This window comes from Phoca vitulina, unplaced genomic scaffold (genome assembly GCF_004348235.1).
Source record: "Phoca vitulina isolate PV1807 unplaced genomic scaffold, GSC_HSeal_1.0 scaffold13, whole genome shotgun sequence".
In the NCBI taxonomy this organism is placed as follows: Eukaryota; Metazoa; Chordata; class Mammalia; order Carnivora; family Phocidae; genus Phoca; species Phoca vitulina.
The window spans coordinates 3,759,846-3,780,694 of record NW_022589716.1 but is presented as its reverse complement, the minus strand read 5'-3'; the positions used below and the strand labels follow the sequence as shown (position 1 = coordinate 3,780,694).

Genomic DNA, 20,849 nt, shown 5'->3' with positions numbered 1-20,849 from the left:
TCTTCCTTTTCCTAAGCACCTGGTTCCAGGATGGGGTCTGTGAGTTCATGAGGAATCCAGTGATGACTGTAGAGACTGACTGATCACCTTGCACATGTGGTCAGCTTCTTCCACGTACACAGATGCCACATTGCTAAAGGATGTGGAAATTCACTTAAAAGGATTTCTGAAGGGGCACCTGGGTGGCTCAGTCAGTTAAGCACCTGACTCTTGATTTCACCTCGGGTCATGATTTCAGGATCATGAGACTGAGCCCCGCGTCGGGCTGTGCTGAGCATGGAGCCTGCTTAAAATTCTCTCTCTCCTTCTGCCCTTCTCTGACCCCCACTTGCTCAGGCACTCTCTGTCTCTTAAAAAAGGGATTTCTAGGGGTCCTTGGGTGGCTCAGTCATTAAGCGTCTGCCTTTGGCTCAGGTCATGATCCCAGGGTCCTGGGATCGAGCCCCGCATCGGGCTCCCTGCTCCGCGGGCAGCCTGCTTCTCCCTCTCCCACTCCCCCTGCTTGTGTTCCCTCTCTCGCTGTGTCTCTGTCAAATAAATAAAATCTTTAAAAAAAGGGGGGGGGGGATTTCTACATTCTGTGTCATTACGTCTGTCTTTTCAAGCAATAGGTCCTTGAAGTGCAACTCCTAACCTGTGAGTCAGGACTTTGGTGGATGTTAAGAAGGAGCCCTAATACAGTCGACAAAATCATGTACAGAAGACCACCACACTACACCCTGATGAGACCGCCATACCTCTCCATGTTCACACATCCATTCAGTCCTGTCCTCAGAACCTGGGCTGGTTTTATGGCTCACTCTGTGAACTACAGGAATGCAGAGGAAGCAATGCTACAAGCTTTCTCAAAAGGTCACAGAAGCCTTGCAGTTTCCGCTTGAGCCCTGAGAATGCATGCTCTGGTGGGGTCTCACACTGTGTTGAGGATGTCAAGTTAGCTGTATGGAAAAAAGGTCAAAGACACACAGAGATGGGCCTAGCCATCCTACATGAGTGACAAAGCCACTGGGAACATCCAGCCTGGCTGAAAAAGGACTGCAAGGATGAGAGTCTAAGAAGCAGCGCCCAGCTAGGACCATCCGACCAGCAGACAGGACAGACAATGCTACACCAATACATCATCACTTTAAACCACTAAGCTAGCAGGGCTGACAGCCCAGCTCTGCCCCCAGGGAACTATACTATACCACTGTAACTCCATATCTCTCAGGCTGTCCCCAGCAAGGAGACCCACTCTAGAAATTACCCTGGGACAAAGCAGAGAGAAAGAATGTGGGAAAGAAACAGTTTACCCAAGCAACCACCCCAGCTGAACCTCGTAGCCCCCCAAAAGGACCAGCAGTTCTCGGTGCATGAGGGATGGCCATGGCAAATGCAGACTTGAGAGGATATAGAAGCACAGTTCCAGAAAGGCCCGAGACCAGAGCTGCTCAAAAAAGAAAGGAAGTGAACAGAGGGTCCCACAGGAGAGGAGGGGGCCATCTGTGTGTCTGGGAGCCACCACAGCCTCAAGCATTACACTGAGTGGTGTGAATCAAAGCCAGAAAGCAATTCCGCATGCATTTAATCTAATGAGCATCCCCATTCCAGAAACACTTCCAGAAAAGCCCTACAAGAGAGAAAGATGGTTACCACAACTTCCCAGGTTAGTTCTACCACCTGGGAACATCTCACTGGCCCCTGCACATACCTCTGGGATCTTTCATGGCCATCTGGACATGAGAGCTGCTCACTAGGACCCCTCACTACCACCCCCTCCTTTCCCAAGGGGAGCCGTCACTAAGAGACACTTGGTGTGATTAGAAAGGGAGCTCTGCTGCACACAGACACAGGCTGTGCCCCAAAGCTGAAGACTTGCCTGCCCCAGGGGACGGTAGGCACGGACGGGTGCCTGGTCCCCTCCCCAAACCTCCAGGGCCTTGGAGCCCACCTGCTTCCTGCCTGCTTCAGCCCCTCTTCAACTCCCTGGACTCCCTTCTTGGCATCCATTACCACCTCTCCCAGCCCTGTAACTTGACACTCTGTTGGCTGGGATGTCAAGAGAAAAGCCCAGAGCCTGCTTTGTAGGGGCTGGGAAGTCAGAACACATTTTGCTTCTTGGCCACAGAGGCCATGGAGGTGAGCAGCTGGGGATGAGATTTTTGAAACCCAGCCATCATTCTTCACGGAGACTTCAGGTCCAACTATCACTCTGGGAATCCATTATGGCATACCCTGCCACAGCTACCACTGAACATCTCAGACGAGAAGGAGCTCCTGTGGCCAGACTCTGGCCCTGAGAGCCCATCCCCCCTCCAGGGCCCCCAGCACAGAAGAGGGCAGTCCCAAGGCACATGGCCAGAGCAGAAGAGCGCTGTGCTGTCAGCAAGGCCAGGAAGCATTCAGCCTGTCCTGCTGGGGCTCCTTCTAGGAACATAGGAGCCCCCTGGAAGTCACAGCCTGTCCAGGGAGGCCCAGAGGACTTCACTCCAACTCGAACAACAGGGGCCAGTTTCAGAAGCATGCAGAGTCACCAAAGGCTGTAGAGACAAGGTGAGGATGGGTGAAATAGAGCACTCCCTGGGCCAGAGAAATTAGCTGTGACCCCACATAAAGGCCCCAACACCAAATGGCAATGGGGCAGCCTTTAGGGCCAGCATCCACCCAAGGAGGTCACAGCAGCTTAACCCTGCCAGCAGCCAACATGTCCAGCTAGAATCCGATAACACCAGAAAGGCTAAATCCAATTCAGTATGCTCTGCTTAGAAATTTGGAAAGGGGCACTTGATACAAATGACCACAATCATAGAACTGAAAGGCTGATGTACCTTGGGTTTGGAAAAAATCACCCAAGATATTTGCAGATCCTTTACAAGGGCCATCTCTGTGCCAACCACCAAGATGCACACTTCTGTGTAATCCTCCCAATTGCCTGATCATCACTTCACTCTACAGGTGAGGAAACAATCTGAAAGGCATGACTTCTTGAGGTCACACACCTATGGCCTGCAGATAATCTGGGCTCACACTAGGCCCAGGCTTCTGTGGACCCTTGGCAATCCTGCCCAACTCTGGGACACCGAGGGCTGCCATGTGTACCCTGCACTGCACTGGGACCCAGGGCGCCAACATGGGTCAGATCAGCTGGGTGCCTGTGGCCTACAGAGGGCTCAATGGCACCCCAGAAAAAGCAGCAGTCAGAGAGGGTGGGAGAGAATGCGTTCCACATGACTGTCAACTCTGACACCTCTAACTCAGGTTATCAAATACCATTTTTGGACTAGATTAAAGAGGAAAATGTTTTTATTTATTCTTAGGATCCTGGACAGCCAGCAGCATCCACATGCCGAGCCGCCGAGGTGAGAAAGAGATGACAATGTGAAAACATGGATGTGGTTCTTGGACTTGACTGGGAAACAACTACACATGGACTGCCGCCTGCCCAAGAAAGCTGGGTGGGGTTTCAGCACTCTGGAATCCAGACTCCGAAAGGGCCCGGGGCCTGGGAGAGTGTAAGAAAAAGGAGCATGGGACCCCAAATGCCAAAGCACCAACGCTAGTGATCTCTCCTTCATCTGGTCACCATACCCACATGCCAGACCAACCTTCCTCCAGGGAGGAACACAAAGAGAACCCAGGAGCACTCTGTGGCATGAAGAGACTCCCTACATCACATGAACCCAAACACACTTCCTGGGATGCCAGCTCCCTCACCAACTCACAGCAAGAGAAAGTCACCTGTGTGCAGATGAAAACTACACACCAGAAACAAACATTACTTTCCAGCTTGCAGCAACTACATACTTCTGTGATAAATGGAAAGTACTTGCTTTGCCTGAAAATTTATTGCCCCCTTCTAAAAATCTGTGTTTCAAACTGCTGGATCCTCCCCCACCTTCCCCTGACAAATCCCAACTTGCCCTCCCAGCACAGCACCAGTGTCCCCCACCCCCACCAGATCTGCTCCAGCTTCTCTGGGTACAGTAGGACCATGGGAGGCTAGTCGTACCTCTGCAGCTGTGAGGACTCCACCCAGTCACCAAACCTCAATGAACCTCAGTTCCTTCATCTGCAGAATGGGATTCCACTGACCTCCAGGGGATGTTGTAAAATGTAAAGGCATAAAATGTGCACCTAGTTCACAGATAACAGCCCCAGCTCTTTTCCCCATTTTCACGGAACATGATGCACAATCAGAACAGCCCCCATCACCTTTGCAGCTATAATTTAGCTCTGAATTGACTCATCTGGCCACCCGCCCTGCAGTCAGAGGTCCCTGGGGACAAGGTCTCACACTGAAGGCTTCTCTTCCTTCTATTATCTGCCTCCAGCAGGCCATTAACCACTGCTGCCTGAGACGTGAGCGAGCACACAGCCCTGATGGACGTCCTCGTCTCTGCCCACTCTAGAAAGCCTATTCCCAGCCCACCTAAGCTCCTCTGCATTGCCCTGGGCTCTGCCAGGTCATTGTTGTAACACTGAGACAACTGTCTTTTACACCAAGTTAGGACAGTAGTGCCAAACTGCCAGTACGCGGTGACACCATGCTGTAGGCAAAGCCCTGGATAAAGTACAAGCGACTGACTTTATTAAACTTCAACCCTTGAGCACATGTCTTTTTAATATTCTGTGACAAGATAAAACACTTCTCCTGCGTACCAAAGCAGGACAGCCATCCAGAAGAAAAGCATGTGCGTGAACATTCACAAGGCTTGAAGGAAGGACTGACAGACACACTGTGGTTATTCAGACTTTGGCAGACATTTTCCTCAAAATGGTTAAAGGAAAGCCTGTTTCTTCGGGAACAACTACCAGTATTTGTTGCCAATGATAAAGTCCAAGCTTCCAACAAACAAAATATAAAACTTTGGAAAATTTGTGGTTTGTAGCCATGAGCCCAAGAGGTCAGACATTAACTAATCTGATTTTGTCATATTGAATAATGCAATGTGTCAGTATTTCAAAGGTCTCTGTAACTCTGTAAACTACTATTTTCTAATGTTCAATGGCATTACAAACTCAAACATGAGTAAAAGATCATCCAGGGGGTGAAGACACAAATTACCCAGGCAGAAGAATCCCAAATAATTTGTGTAGCTGCTTTGCTCTTGAGGAGGGGGTGTGGGCTACATGTGGTGACTTCCTTCCAAGGAGTCCAGCATAGAAAGGGGTGAGAGACTAACTTTACAGTGGAGACATGTGACAGATGCTACCTCAACCAGGTGATTAAGGTCAACATCACAGTGAAAAGTAAACTGATGGCATGTGCTGTTGATATGGTGTGGTAAGAAGGGTACCTTACATCTGTGGTCCTCCTCAAACCCATTGCCCCAGGCCAACCATGAAAAAACTCCAGATAAATCACAACTAAGGGATTTCCCACAACACTCATGACCAGTTCTCAAAACTGTTGAGGTCACCAAAAACAAGAAAGTCCGAGAAACTCTCTCAGCCCAAAGGTGTCTAAGGAGATAGGATGACTAAACCCAGGACAGAATTAATAAATATTTTCAAATTTCTAACAGAGCAAATAGACAACAGATATTTTTCACATGGCCAAGATGGAAAGGGGGTCACACCAATGTTTTCAGCATAGGGTTTCCCATGGCAAGTGCTAGTCTGAGCAAAGGCTCCTGAATGGAGTCCTCCTGACACATCATGGCCCAAATGGCTTTCTCTTGCTGCCAAAGTTGTGTTTTTAAAAGTGAGACATACTAAAAATTTCATAGGACTCACCCCACAGATACCCCATAATTTCCCTATAAGATCTATTCAATTATAAGCCGACAAAATTCGGTAACCCTGTTCTTGTGGCCGTAAAAGCAGCAACTGGACAGGCTCTGCAGTTACCCAATTCACAGAGAATATGGCACCACCCAGGGGAGCCTAGACACCCTGCATCTGCAGTTGGGGAGGCCAACCATAGACTTCCCTTGGAAGTCAGCTGGGTGCCCCAGGCTCCCAATGCCAGGACACTATCCTGTCCATCTTACACCCCATTCCCCCCATACCTCCATTCTCCAGGCAAAGGCATCTCTCCCTCCTCCCAACACGTCCACCTCCACCCTACCCTACCGTTCAGGTGTCCCACAAGCTTCTGGGCTCCACCCAGGCCCAGAGCATCTCCTCTCCAGAGGGCGCCACATGGCCCGCCCTTCCCACCCGCTCCAGAAGGTGCTCCATGGCCCTGCTCTGACCACCACTGTGGGCCTTCTCAGACCCTCTCACCAAACCCAATGGCTCAGAGACCTGGAGCCCCTGAGCATCCCAATTTCTGGGATGTGAGCTCCCTAAAATATGCTACCCAAATCACTCTTTCCCACACTGCCCATGGACACTGCCAAGTCCTCTTGAAGGAAGGTAATGTGCTGTGTGCCTGGACTGGTTGTTTTCTTTAGAGTGTGGTTGTGTTAAAAGTTGCTTCTGAAAGCTATCAAGGCCCTGCACTGAGGAACTCTGCATCGTACTAAGACCGGAACAAAGCTTTTCAAAGTGGTTATTTACATCCCAACTATTTTTAAGATTTAAGCTCTAAAAATAAGCAGTCTTACGGCTTGGGACCCAGGGAAGGGGATTAATAACGTCTGGTATGTCTCCCATCTCCACCCATCAGACACTCCCCACCTCCTCTCCCACCCCACCCACAGGCAGGCCCCTCTCACTGACATCTAGGCTGCTTCGGCCATAAGGAACTCAGCGTCTGTGAAGGCAACTGACCCTGCTGCCACCACCTGCCTCCCACAGGGCTGTGTGACCATTCACCTGCCCTCTTCTCCCTCATTCTTGGACATCCATAAGTCCCAAGGCTTCTTCCTATTATCACACTGACAAACATTATTAGACCACGCTGGGAGCTTCTAAGGCTTAAGAACGACCAGCCCCACTTCAGAGGAGACAATGAGCTTCACCAGGGTGGAGTAAATGGTCCCAGGCCACATGGGGATGTGAGTGGAATCAGGCTGCTGGACACCCATTTTCTTTTTCCCACCTGCTACTCCCCTCAGATTCACAAATTACAATTCACATGCTCATCCCTCTGAAGAAACAAAAAACAAAAAAACCACCTTGGAAATCTCTTGCCATTAGGCCAACTCTCCTTTTTCTTCAGGGCACTTTCAACTGAGAAAAGTCTTCTCAAGGTCTGACTTCTGCTTGCCCCACCTGGAGTCACAGAGCACCCCCCCCTTCGTCCCACTGTTTCACCAGGCTAGGTGGCCACGAAGGACATGACGGGATCCCTCAGGCCAGTGTGCTTGCCATCCCCCCCAACCTTCCAGGTTTGTTACGGTTCTGGTACAGACTGTTTTCAATACAGCAGAGAAATGGCTGCAAGATACAGAGCAAAGCATATGAAAGCAGTTTTAGCATAGCAGAAGGCTGGTCAGAGCCCTCACGTACTTCGCAGGCAAAACACTTAAATGACCTGCTACAGCAGCCAAGGCACCAGTCACAGGATGAGGAGTCTGTCATCATGTGACAAAGCACTAGCAGGAAGATGTACTGAAGAGGTATCAGAAACTTCAACTGCAGGGGCGCCTGGGTGGCTCAGATGGTTAAGCGTCTGCCTTCGTCTCGGGTTGTGATCCCAGGGTCCTGGGATCGAGTCCCGCATCGGGCTCCCTGCTAGGCGGGGAGCCTGCTTCTCCCTCTGCCTCTGCTTCTCTCTCTCTCTCTCTCTGACTCTCATGAATAAATAAATAAAACATTTAAAAAAAAAAAGAAAAAAGAGAAAAAAAACTTCAACTGCAGATTTAAACCAAATAATTTCAAGATAAGAAAATGATCTGTTTAATCTACAAATCTGCCCAATTCACACATGTGTAAAGAGTTCATGACTGCTAAAGGATGAGTGTTTACAGGTGCTTACTTCACTGACTGTACATAGTGGCTTTCTGATTCCTGTCGGGGCCACCACATCCCCAAGAAGGCAGGCACTACCCAGTGAGAAAGAGACAGACACTACCCAGTGAGAAAGAGACAGACAGCCCCTTCATGGCCAGAGGAAAGTGTTATAAAGGCAATGGGCAGGTGGCTTCTCACCTGTCATCAGGCTGGCTTACACCAGGCCCCATGTGAGCTGGGTCTCTCTGGGAGTTAGAAACAGGACACCCAGAGTCTGTCACTCTGATAGCCCAGCATTACCTAATGAGTTTTAGAAGTATAGGTGAACCCCTCATAATTCAATTTCAAATCTGGGATAAAGATATGGTTCAGAATAGAGGCAGGTGGACAGAAAGAATTGGGATGAGGAGCCTACAGGGAAGGGATAAAGCAGAGAATGACACAAGAGAGGCCACAGCCAAGACAGGGAAGGAGGCACAGAACAGAACCAGGAAGAGATTTCAGAAGGAACATACCTCTTGGTTCCCATACACTAAACACGGTAAGAAAAGCATGCAGGCCATGGAGATTTCTAGTTGGAGCTGCTCCCTGAGACTGCCCAGCCTCTCCTGGAAGTCACCCAGCAGTAAAGACAAAGAATTAGCAAGTAAAAGCAGCAGCCAGGCCACAACAGGTGCTGGGGAGGGGCTGGGCTCCAGGGAGCCTTCCACAAGAGTGCAGGAGCCCCCAGACTCTGGGAAGTGGTGGTCACAACAGAAGGAAATAGGCTTTTGGCTAAGGGACTTCCAAAGCTCTCACATGTAAGGGGGGGGGGGCATTGCAGGGGTCCAATCCCTATGAGGAAGATTGTCAGAGAGCCAGGGTGAGGGCCACAACCACACCTACCCAGGCTGTGCAAGAACCCAAGCCATCACACCCACAGCTGTGTCACATTCACCCAACTCACTTAAGAACACACATTCCAGCAGACAGCTGGCCAAGCCAGGCACAGCTGTGATGGAGCATGGTCCTGAGAACAGAGTAGGTGGGGGCTCAGGTCAGTACATGGCTGGCAAGGACCCCATTTCCATCCCCACACGGGCAGCCAGGGCAGCAATGATCACCCTTCTATCACCGTGGGAAAGAGGTAACAGTCATACAAGCAAGCCAGGACCTGGACCCAGGCCTCTCTATAGACCCCATGGCTAAATTTGTAAAGAATGATGATATCAAATTGAGAATGAAGCAACTGAATCCCCATACCTGTGAGTAAAACAGTCCAGACATTTTGTGGGGGGAAGGCCTGGCAGTTTCTTTGAAATAATTGAACATGCACGTATTCTGTGACCCTGCAATTCAACCCCTAAGTATTTAGCAAGATAAATGAAGGATTGATGCCCACGCAAAGACCTGTAGGAATGATCATAGTAGCTGCACTCACACCAGCCCCAAACTGCAGACTGCCTGGTGTCTGTGGACAGGTAAGTGGGTACAGTGTGCATAACCACACAGGAGACATTCAGCAAAATGCTACATACAACAGGGATGAATCCCAAAGCACATGGAGTGAGAGAAGCCAGACCCCACTGAGCACATGCATGATTCCATTTCTAGAATCCATTTCTGAGAAGAGGCAAGATTAGTCTAGGGTGAGAGAGTATACCCAATCAAGAAGGACAGGAAATGTATAAATGGCTCCTTTTTATGGTGACTACTAGGTTCTGTATCCTGATAAGGCTTTGGACCACACAGGTGAAAAACACACCAGGAGACACTCGCTGGGCTTTACCTCCTTACAGGGCAGGGAACCCCAGTTTTTATTCTTCCTCTCACAAAAGGCTGCTTGTAAAAGAGCATCTGCCAAACAACAAGAACTCAACCTATGACCTAGGGAGTCATCTTGGATAAGTTAAGGGATACAGCCCTCTACCTGCAGGCCCCATTTCTACATAGAACAGTACAAGGCCATCCACATAATCCCACATTATAGACAATAGGTGGCTGCACCATCATGTTACTTTCAGATTCATTTTCGCTTTGTAAGAGAACTCAGGCATTGACATGTGTAGGATGATGTGCCCGAACACAACACACCACTGCAGGACAACCAAGCCCTGTTTTAATACCAAATGAGGAGTAGTGATGTCCCTGGGCACAGAAGAAGTAACTAGTTTAAAGATGTGTCACCCCCATGACACCCTTGGTGAATGCCAAAGTCTCTAAAGAAAGATGGGACAGTGATTCTGTCATCAAGAACACCAGCTTTAACAAAAGGGCCCTGCTTTGCAGGCTTGGTAAACAGGGGGTGCTTTTAGTGCATTTTTAGTCTATTTAAGTTCGCAAGTGCTTGACTGAGGGAGGTGGAAAGCCAGAAAAACTAAAGCCTAGAACAGCTCTAATGGCTCAGATGTTACTGCCAGTAGGCCATGGACCCCTCAGTGGCAGATAGGAGCCCCTTCTACGCAGAGGGCAGGCCCTTGGTCCGAGTGAAGCTCTGAACTGTAGCAAATGAGATGCATGATGCAAAGAGGGATGGGGAGAGAGGAGGGAGACATGTAGCTACCCACAGGCCACACACCCCAATAGAACCCAGGATGGGCAGTCATCAGAACATCTGCCCCACATCCACTGAGGCCCACGTAGCAGGCTATCGAGAAGTGGAAGCTGGCCTACTTGTCTGCCCCTGCCTCACCCATGGGACCCAGGGAGCCTCAGCTATGTTTCCTCCCAGGTAAAATGAGGAAGTAAAGATAGGTCTGCTTTGGTGCCTATGGACTTCCATCCCCAGTGAGCCATACCCCTTAACCTCTAGTCTTTCCCCCAAGACCTCTGCACATTGTTTATTACAGTACACCAGAAAGTAGCTGTGATCAGATCTTGTCCTATCCTTTCTATCCCCAGGGACCACCACCGTGCAGGCCACAGACTCAGCCTGGTCCTGGCCTGTTAACAACCCAGGGAGGGCTAACGTCCCAGAAAAAGGCATATACAAACACGTTTTCAGTAAAGCATGGGGGTGGCTGTTCATGAAGCCCCCACCCCACAAAGGCCCAGAGTGATAAGACACCCAGTCCTTACCTTTCAGGTGCAGAACCTCTAAAGAAGAGGTTCATGTTTTATTGAATTAAATGCTCCTCCACCCAAAAGGAGGGGGGAAAAGGGTTGTTCTCCCCTGTGCGTGGCCCAGATTATTTCTAAAGATCAATGACTTGTAAAACAAAGAGACTCTCTATAGGAAAGTACAGGAGTAGAATCTACTTATCACAGAAACAAAACAGAGAACCCAACATAGCTTTCTCTGCCTGCCCCAACTCTAGCCTCTTCCAACAGTCCTGACTTGGGGTGGGGAAGGCAGCCGCTTAACCACCTAACCAGGGGTAGGGGGAGGGAAGGCATGTGCCCATGACCTTTGGGTTAGTCTCACAAGATTAGCAGACTCAACTTCCACCTCTGTGGATTTTTGTTTTACTATGAGCACGTTTATAGATGCCAGAACAGAAACCAAACTATTTTAAACTCATTAATTTTTTTAAATGTCCATATTGAGGTATAATTTACATACCACTAAAATTCATTCACTGTAGTACAATTCAATGATTTTTAATAAACTTAGAGTTGTGTAACCACTACCACAATCCAATTTTAGAATACTTCCACCACCCCCAAAAAGTTCCCTTGTGCCCATGAGATGTTAATCACTGCTCCCAGCCGCCCCCACCCCCGGCCTCAGCAACCACTGATCAGTCACTATAGTAAGTCTGTTTTGGACATTCCCTGTAGATGAAATTATACAACATGCAGTCTCTGGGTCTGCTGTCTCCCCACCAGCATGGCGAGTCTGAGGTTTATCCATGCTGCAGCATGAATCGGGAGTTCATTTTTTAATTTCTGAATAGTAATCAACTGCATGGATATAGCTGTTTTATTTATTCTTGCTTGGCTATCTGGACTGTTTCCATTTTTTAGTTATTAGAATTATGCTGCTATGAACACCCATGTACCTGTCTTTGTGTGGACACGTTTTCATTTCTCTTGAGTATGTTCCTTGGATAGAATGCAGGTCATGCAGTAAGTTCATTTGTAACTTTGTAAGAAATTGCGGAATGTTATGCCGTTTTACATTCCCACTAGCAAAGTATGAGGGTTCCACCTTCTCCACATCCTCACCAACACTTGTTACTGTCTTTTTTTTTTTTTTTTCTATCAACCATCCTTGAGACTTGTTTTATGGCCCAGCATTTGGTCTACCCTGGAGAATGTTCCATGAGCATGTACAAAGACGTTTTCTGTAGTCACCAGGTACTCTATAGATTCTTATTAGGCCAAATGGGTCGACAATGCTCTTCAAGTCTTCTAGAACCTTATACCAATTTTTAGTTGCTCTACCAATTATTAAGAGTGGAATATTGAATTCTCTAACTATAACTGATAAATTGTCTATTTCTACTATCCTATCAGTTTATGCCTCAGATTTTGGGGCTCTATTCTTAGGTGCATATACATTTATGACTGGTATGTCTCCCTGATATATTATTATAAAATGTTGCTCTTTGGCTCTAGTACTATTTTTTTGGTCTTAAAGTCAATTTTATCTCACATTGATAATAGTCACTCTAGCTTTCCTATGGTTACTTATGGTATAGCTTTTCCCATCATTTTACCAAAGGATAAAGCATCCTTAAATCTAAGGAGTGTCTTTTATAGACAATATATAATTAAGCTGGATCTTGCTTTTTTTTTTTTTATCTAGTCTGACAATCTCTGCCTTTCTAATTGGGGTGTTTAGACCACTCACATTTAACACAATAATTGATATGACTGTATTTACGCGTGCCATTTTGCTAGTTGTATTCTACACACATTCCTTTTTTTTTTTTTGGTTCCTCTGTTCCTCATTGACAGTCTTATTTTGTGTTAAACATTTCTTAGTGTACCATTAAATTTTTCTGATTTTTTTTGAATATATGTATTTTTATTTTATTTATTTATTTATTTGACAGAGAGATAGAGAGAGAGTACAAGTAGGCAGAGAGGCAGGCAGAGGGAGATGGAGAAGCAGGCTCTCCGCTGAGCAGGGAGCCTGATGCGGGGCTCAATCCCAGGACCCTGGGATCACGACCCAAGCCGAAGGCAGCCGCTTAACCAACTGAGCCACCCAGGCGCCCCCTGATTTCTTTTTTTACTATAAAGTTATTTTTCTTAATAGTTGCTCTAGAGATTATAATAATCATCTTATTAATTTACCACAATCTGCTTCAAATTACTAATTTGATTCCAGTAAAATGTAGAAAAACTTTACCCCAATGAAGCTCCATTTCATTCCTCCTGTTTTGTAATATTATTGTGTGACATATCTGTCACCATTATAAACACAACAGATTTTTTTATGCCTTTGGTCAATTTACAGAGAGCTGAAATGGTTATTTTTGTCTATTATGACCAATGTTAGTTGCAGTTAACACTTTATACAACGTTATGTGTTTTAAGAAGAAATGGGAATAAAGTCTTTTATATTAGCCCACATATTTACCATTTCCAGTGCTCTTTTCTTCCTGGGAACCTAAGTTACCAACATGTCATTTTCTTTCAGCCTGAAGACTGGCAGGTCTGCCAGTGACGGATTCTTTTGGTCTGTATCTGAAAATGTCCTTTTTGCCTTCATTTCTGAAGGAGTTCTGCTGGACAGAGAATTCCAGGTTGACAGTTTTCTTCTTTGAGTACTCTGAATATCATTCAACTCCTTTTGGTTTCCATGATCTTGGGTGAGAAGCTGGCTGTTAATCATATTAATGCTCCCCTGTATATGATGAGCCCTTTTTCTCTTGCTGCTTTTAAGATTTTCTTTTCCTCTGGCTTTTAACAACTTGACTATGATGTGTCCAGGTATAGATCACTTTGTATTTCTGCTACTTAAGGTTTGTTGAGCTTCTTGGATGAGTGAGAATTCTCCTCACATATGTTTTTGCCCATTATTTCTTCAAATAGTTTTTCTGTCTTGCCCCAACCATGACTGCAACCTTGGGCTAACAGAGCCATTGTCCTTCCTTCCCCATTTGCCCATCTCTAAGACTGTCACTTCAACCAATAAGGCCACGGGACCAGGGCTGCTGCCCAGAACTCTCTTAAACTGAATGAGCCTCATCTCACTCCTGCAGAGAAGGGGTTGGTCTTCACAGCCTGTACCTGCCAGGCAGAGGTTCCCTAACAGTAGAACTGGGGAGAGGGCATGGAAGGAGCACCAGGCTAAATGCCACAGATTCTCACTATTCTTACCCAAAGTTCAGTAGTTCCTTAAGCACAAACACTTCTCAGATTATTGTATGCCTCTGGTCAATTTCCACAGTGCTGAAATGACTGACATTTTTTGGCCAATTTTGTCCTGTTTTATAGTTGGGGGGGGCGGGGTTTGAAAATCTCTCCTCACTCAATCACTGCTGGAAATTACCCTCCAGCTTTGATTTATTTTGAAAATAAAATACACACAAAGTGGGAGTCTAGGTCAGAAAAGCTGCCAGAGATGGAGAGGGGAACTGTAGAGAGGCAAAGAACTGACTTTTACTCTTTTGTCTGCCTATGTATGCTACACATCACCCCAATGTAGTTTTAAAAAAAAGTTTTATCTTGGTGATTTTAATTTACCAGCCACTTCCTTAAAGAAAATTATCTCTCTTAGAAGCCACCAGAAACTCCCTTTAATCTTCAAAAAGCCCAATTTGAGTCATAAAACAGCATAAGGGGCATCTGGATTAAATGTCTGCCTTCAGCACAGGTCATGATCCTGGGGTCCTGGGATCAAGTCCCGCGTCTGCTTTTCCCTCTCCCTCTGACCTTCCCCCCGCTCATGCTTTAACTTGTGCAAGACGAGTAAAAAAAATCTTAAAAAAGACAGCGTGAAAGAAAACGAGGCAGTTGTAAAACAGAGCCAAACAGAAATTCCAGACACAGAATACTATGCAGCAATGAAAATGAACTAACTACTGCTAAACTCAACAACATGAGTTAATCTCACAAACACAATGTTGAATGAAAGCAAGTAAAGGGTACAGACTGCATAATACCATTTATTTAAAGTACAAAACCAGGGGCGCCTAGGTGGCTCAGTCATTAAGCGTCTGCCTTCGGCTCAGGTCATGATCTCAGGGTCCTGGGATCGAGCCCTGCCATCGGGCTCCCTGCTCAGCGGGAAGCCTGCTCCTCCCTCTCCCACTCCCCTTGCTTGTGTTCCCTCTCTCGCTGTGTCTCTCTCTGTCAAATAAATAAATAAATCTTTAAAAAATAATAATAAAGTACAAAACCAGGAAAAACTAATCTATGCTGTTAGAAGCCAAGAAACTGGTTACCCTTGGGGTAGTGACAATAAGCAGGCATAAGGGGGCTCCAAGGTTGTTTCTTGATTCTAGCTACAGGGATGTGTTCAAGTTTGTGAAAATGTATCAAGTGGCACCATTCTGTACTTTTCAGTATGTGTCCTATACCTCAATTAAAAAAACAAAAATGAAATTCTCTCAGAACCATCTAAAATTGGCATGTTGGTCTTATAAGATTCAGTGAACCTGAAGCAAAAGAGCTTCAACCCAACTAAACTATGGTTAGTACAGCTGTGCCTTTTGATCTGCCCAATGTGGGATTTCACACTAACCTGGGAACCAATGGAACAACCACACCATGATACAGGGAGGTTCCTAAAGGGATGTTCTCAAGCCAGATGCTCTCAACAAGGATTCAAAGACTGCCTATTTCTAACACAGAAACTGGGGCCACGCAATCCAGAACAGATTACAGTTTTAGAATGGCTGTGGGGTATACCTGATCCTACGATTTTTGCCAAAATTCAAAACTGTACTTCTCAAATTAAACAGAATATTCTATGTGGGAACTCAGGGACATACCAGCTCTACATGTGGACATTTTATTTTGAGTGAAGACTGAAGGATAGTTGCCACCAACACTTCCTCCCCACACTAGGACCAATTCTGGGTACACATCTGTCACCCAATAACCTGCAAGGCAGAGATTATCACCCATTTTACTGATGAAGAAACAAAGACTAAGACCATCTGCTCAAGATCAGTCAGGGAATATGATGTGACCCCAACTCTGACTGCCGGCCACCAAAGCCAAACTCTTTCCACACTCTCATACTGCTCCATGAGTGCCCTGGGGCATCTCTAGTCCTGTAGGATCACCCCTGCCCTGTGTGCCTGGGTTAATCTCTAATCCCTGCTCCCTGCATTCTTTGTGTCATAAGGATATCATCCCCATCAACCTCAGAAAACATCACATTGTCCAAGTGACCTTGGGTTGGAAGCCAATAGGTATAATGGAGAAAGTCTGGAAGCAAGAGGCCCAGAGGCCAAATGTAGCCCCAGGCTGTATCAACAGAAAGATCTGGTAATCTCTCCCTCACAATCCACTGGGCTGCCCTGCAGAGGAGAAAGGTAATTACAGAAGAAAATGCACACCAGGAGCCCAGGAACACAAGAACCCAGCAGATCTTCACAAACATGGGCTCTTCCTCCTCCTCAGCTACCTGAAACACTACTGAGGACCAAGTCAGATGGAGGGAAAGGAGGCCCAGACTTACAATTTTATTTCTGAAACTTTCAGAGAGGCCTCTGGTTTTAGAACAGGGACAGCAAAAAGCAGAGCCAGACAGAAAAAGGCCTTTTGGGGTAGCAGAAACAGAAAGTACCCCCACCCCACTTTGAATGCTTCCCTAATAGAAGGGGTTGGATTTTCCCATTTATCTCAAAGAGGTTAAGAATTGTAAAAGCTGAGAAATGTCAGGCCAGATGACCTCTGAAATCCTTAGGATTCTGAAAATCTGGGCTCCAAAATGAATTTAACATGAAGACTGCAGGGTGGAGTCATCCCTGTGTGGGTTAGTCAACACTCATGGGAAGAGAAGGTGCTCCCAACTTCCCTGGCTCTGCACCTGCTACCCTCACCCGCACCCCCAACTCCAGGCAAACAGACATGGAAAGGAGTCTGTAGGGGAGGACTAGGGGGGTAGTGAGGGAGGGCCAGGAGGCCAGGCCTATACCCACACACCCATTGTGGCATATCTGGCTCATAAGACATCTAGGTGTGAACATTCTGGAGAGAATGGTTCTCTCACCAGAGCTCCAAGGGGAACAGTGACAGCAGATGCTAGGCCCAGATTTCTCTTTACAAGAAAAGAATGTTTCTGAGTGAAGAAATTGGGGGGAAGGGGGGTACAACAGGAACGACACTGAGTCTTAATTCTTTCAAGTTTTTTCCTTAAGAACCTCACAAAGCTGAGGATCAGGAAAGTTACTCTTGAAAGTAATCAGTACTGACTAAGGAGAAACCAAAACACCACACCACAGAAGACTTGAACAGAGTGACCTCCTCCTTCATAATGTGCTGCCTATAAAGAGTGGTGGCACATGTGCGAGGTATCCCTGAGCTGGCCTCCAGACTCTGCCCCCAGGCCAGTGACCCAGAAAAAGTGCAGAACCCCTGCCCTCCTGAACCCCAGATCTACAGAGCAAGGAGATATATTCAAATTAAAAACTCCCAAGTTTTCCTACAAACCAAAAGCACCAGTTGAACAGACAACAGGTATGAATTTAGTGAAGACTTGCTGCCTTACAGGAGAGCTGATGGAGAATACTACCCCTCCTCTTGCGAGAATCACACCCTCTGCCACTGACATCCAGGCCCCAGTGGGGAGGTCTGTCCAGGACAGCACAGCAATGCCAGGACTGGAACCCACAGCCATCTCCACCATAACTCACCCAAAGCTGCTTCCTGCAGGCCTGAAGGGAAGCCTCATCCCCATATTCTCACCACCTCTTCACACCCAGGAGACCTGGTTCCAGGTTCCTCCTGCTCACCTGTATGAGGTACGCATGTCCACGGGCCCGTCACCCGCCTGCCCTTCGCATCTGCCCATGGTCGTCACCTCTGCCCCCCTCAGCAACCCTTGGGCTGGGCCTGCTCCTGGCTCAGGCGTCACTCTCATGTCTCCGTCAGTGTTTAAATCTGAAGACAACAATCCTCTCTCCATTTTTATTTTCTTGCTTTCCACATCATCCTCTGCTGGGTCCCGTTCAAGCGCTCGTTTCTGACTCCGTGTTCGGCATGCTTCTTCAGTCATTCTGAACTTTGGGAGAAGGAGAAAACATGACATTTAAACTTGGCACAACCAAGTTGCTACCTTCTTAGAAACTTCTCAGAGTGTCAGCTTGGAGAGTTTTCCTTGCCACATGCTGTTAGCGGAAGTAGGCATAACAAATGCAGGACCCACAAAGTGTGCCCAGGACCTTTCTTCACTGCCTGGGGAAGGCTGGGCAGGATCAGTGGAGCATCTGGGGAGCTGAGACATGTGGGGACCTGGACAGAAACAATGGAAAGTGGCTGCTTATCAGAAGGAAAAGGAATTCTCTGTGCTCCAGACTCAAAAGCAAAGAGAGGAAAACTGTTCTAGATCTGAACGCCCTGCCTACGGGATTCTGAGTACCTGCCCTGGATTGGAGGTGTCTGGAATCCAGCAAAGGGAGACCACGCTGTCCCAGGAGCAGGGTCACTGCCCAGGTCCAGCCCCGCACTGCACTGACTCAGGTTGACCCTTCTTTTCCCCTTTAGTGAGGGACAGCCTCCTCACTCCCTGCTCACCTCTGGGGGGTGAGAGGTGGGGGTCACGTTTAACCCTCTGACTGCCAGTAAGGTAAACTTTGAGTGGGGTGAGAGCTGGCCTGTCACCGAGCCAGCACCCTGTACCTGCAGCACACACATATCTTGATTTAAAGAAAGAAAAGAAGAAAAAAAACAGCTGAGTCAGTTTTTGATCCCATGACATCACTGGGCTCCACATGACCCTTCCCAGGATTCAGTCTGAGAGACAAAGCACTTTCCAGAAAACCAGTCTGAACCGGTTCCAGACAACAAGCTGAAGTGTTGTTAACCCTCACGGAGACAGGACGGAGGACAGCGCAGTGATGTCTGTCTGCAGGGAGGCTGCTGGCATTCCACAACAGAGTCTGGGACACAGGCACTCGCTCTTAAAGGAGCCACTCCAAGCCCAGCCTTGATGTCCCAACAAGGCAGGACACAGGAAATAAGACTGTAAGAGTCAGGGTCTAAAAAGCCAAGCCAGAGTTCATGAGGGGACAAAAAAGAATTTAGCTGCCAGGCTCTAGTAGAATTCCCAAAGTGCCAGTTCTACACAGGATAATAGGCATTCACACCTACCAACATGGGCCCCTCAGAGAATCTCAATTCATGCCTGTGGTGTGCCTACACTGAAGGCACCTGTGTCCCCAGGCACAGGCTCTATCTGTGTCCACAGGCAGGGCATCTGGCACCTCAGTTTCCTCATCAGTGAATACCCTGGGAGGCCTGTCCTGGACAGGGCCAGTCATCCCCAGTCCTGGAGCCCACCTTCTGGGAGGCTGGGGGCAACACGGGGCAATGAAGGGGCCACATCATCATATATGGGATACACTCCTGAGATGACTCACTCACAATCTTCTTTAGGAGCCAATTCCACAAATGAGCAATAGTGCAGGGCCTTGCCCAAGTGGCCCCTTTGGTGGACTTAAAGTGAAAGGAAGGAAACGGACAGCTGCTTCATGCTCCTGGCTCAGAAGGCAGAGTGTCCCATATACACTCGTTAGGCCAGTGTGGCCTGGCCAGGGCACTCAGGTATCTGCTCCTACAGGCAGTCCAAATGGGTCAAAATGAACAAGTCTCTTGGTGGTCATGTCACCCCCAGAGTGCTCCCCACCCATGCTAAAGGAGGATGGGGCTGGAGAACTCTGAAACTCAAGGGCATAGGATATCAACAAGACCTCCATCTGCCCCCAACCCTTCCTGGCATCCTAGCCTGTGCCTGCCACCCACCCTGTACCAACTGCTCCATCCCAGTCACCCCTCAAAAAACCCCCCATCCCTGCCTCCCATTCTCTGTGTGGATATGGTCTCCTAACTGGCTCAGAAAAAGCAAGGAATGCCCCCATGTCCCTCTTAGCCTAAAGCTCTATGGCTTCTGTCCTTTCCTATGCCTTCACAACAAACCCTGTCAGCCTGCTCACTGAGTCTATCAGTCCTGTCTCTGTGAGACTGCAGATAAGTCACTGCTCTGAGTGTCAGTCACCCTCCCCTCCCTCACTGTGGACACATGGGTCATCTTTCCTTGGGGACTCCTAAAACAGGAGCTCCTTGAACATCTGGGAATTAGACAAGAGGAACAATTTCAGTAGCTGCCTTGGACAGCAGGTAGCTGTGCTCCCAGGACCAGAAAGGAGCTTGTCAAGATCAAAGAGGAGAGGAGACGAAACCAGAAAAGAGGGAAAGAGGGCCCCCACTAGAGTCAGAAGAAATTCTGTCCCTAAGGGAAAAGCTCCCAGTCTGGTCTGGTACCCACTGGAGAAGAGGGAATGAGGTGGATGCGGGGGATGCCCTCCCCAATCCTGTACTCAAACTCCCCCATGCTTCCCCACTCTGCCTCTGCTCCAGCTTGGCACCCTCACCCACACACCCACCCACCCACCCTGCCAGCCAGCAGTCTCTGGCCTTGTAAGCTCCAGGCTCCAATCCATGAAACTCATCCAAACCCAGACCCTACATGAAGTCCTTCCTCTCAACTGCCCACAAAGATAAGGAGAAGGGGGAGAACCAACAACCAGATTGCTGTGTGCCAGGTCATCAGACTGGCAAGGTAGTGCCCACATGACCTCACTTCATTGTCACTGGTGTAAAACAAGAAATGGCAAAGGGCCAGAGCAGAGCCTCACACCCACAGGGCTGCTCCTTCCAGCCCCAGTGACCACCCTGGGTCATAGGGCCCCCCACAGCACCCCAGTTTGGGTAGCTGATCAGGGTCCCCAGCAGAGGGCATGGAACATAGCCTGTTTATGCTCTGTGTGCAGTGTCAGGGTAGCTCACTCTGAAGCTGAGGGGCTGGAACCCTGCCAACCCTAGGCCCAGAACTAACAGCCATCCTGGCAGCGCACACATGCCCTGCCCCTCCAGCTCCGTGTCCCTCCAGCTCTGGTGGGGGATTCTTGGGGCGGGGGGGGGGG

The 20,849-nt window shown here is 48.1% G+C and overlaps 1 protein-coding gene across 5 annotated transcripts in view; it reads right to left on the bottom strand.

Moving 5' to 3' along the window:
* GATAD2A (GATA zinc finger domain containing 2A) overlaps window positions 1-20,849 on the bottom strand; it is a 101,752-nt gene that overhangs the window by 18,699 nt on the left and 62,204 nt on the right. For 3 of the 5 annotated variants that reach the window (XM_032412536.1, XM_032412534.1, XM_032412538.1), the window contains exon 3: window positions 17,661-17,929. The exons of 1 other annotated variant lie outside the window; for it this stretch is intronic. In XM_032412536.1, the coding sequence (XP_032268427.1) occupies window positions 17,661-17,929 (269 nt within the window). The remainder of the gene's footprint in view (window positions 1-17,660; window positions 17,930-20,849) is intronic. One more of the 5 variants, XM_032412537.1, reaches the window with a different exon arrangement.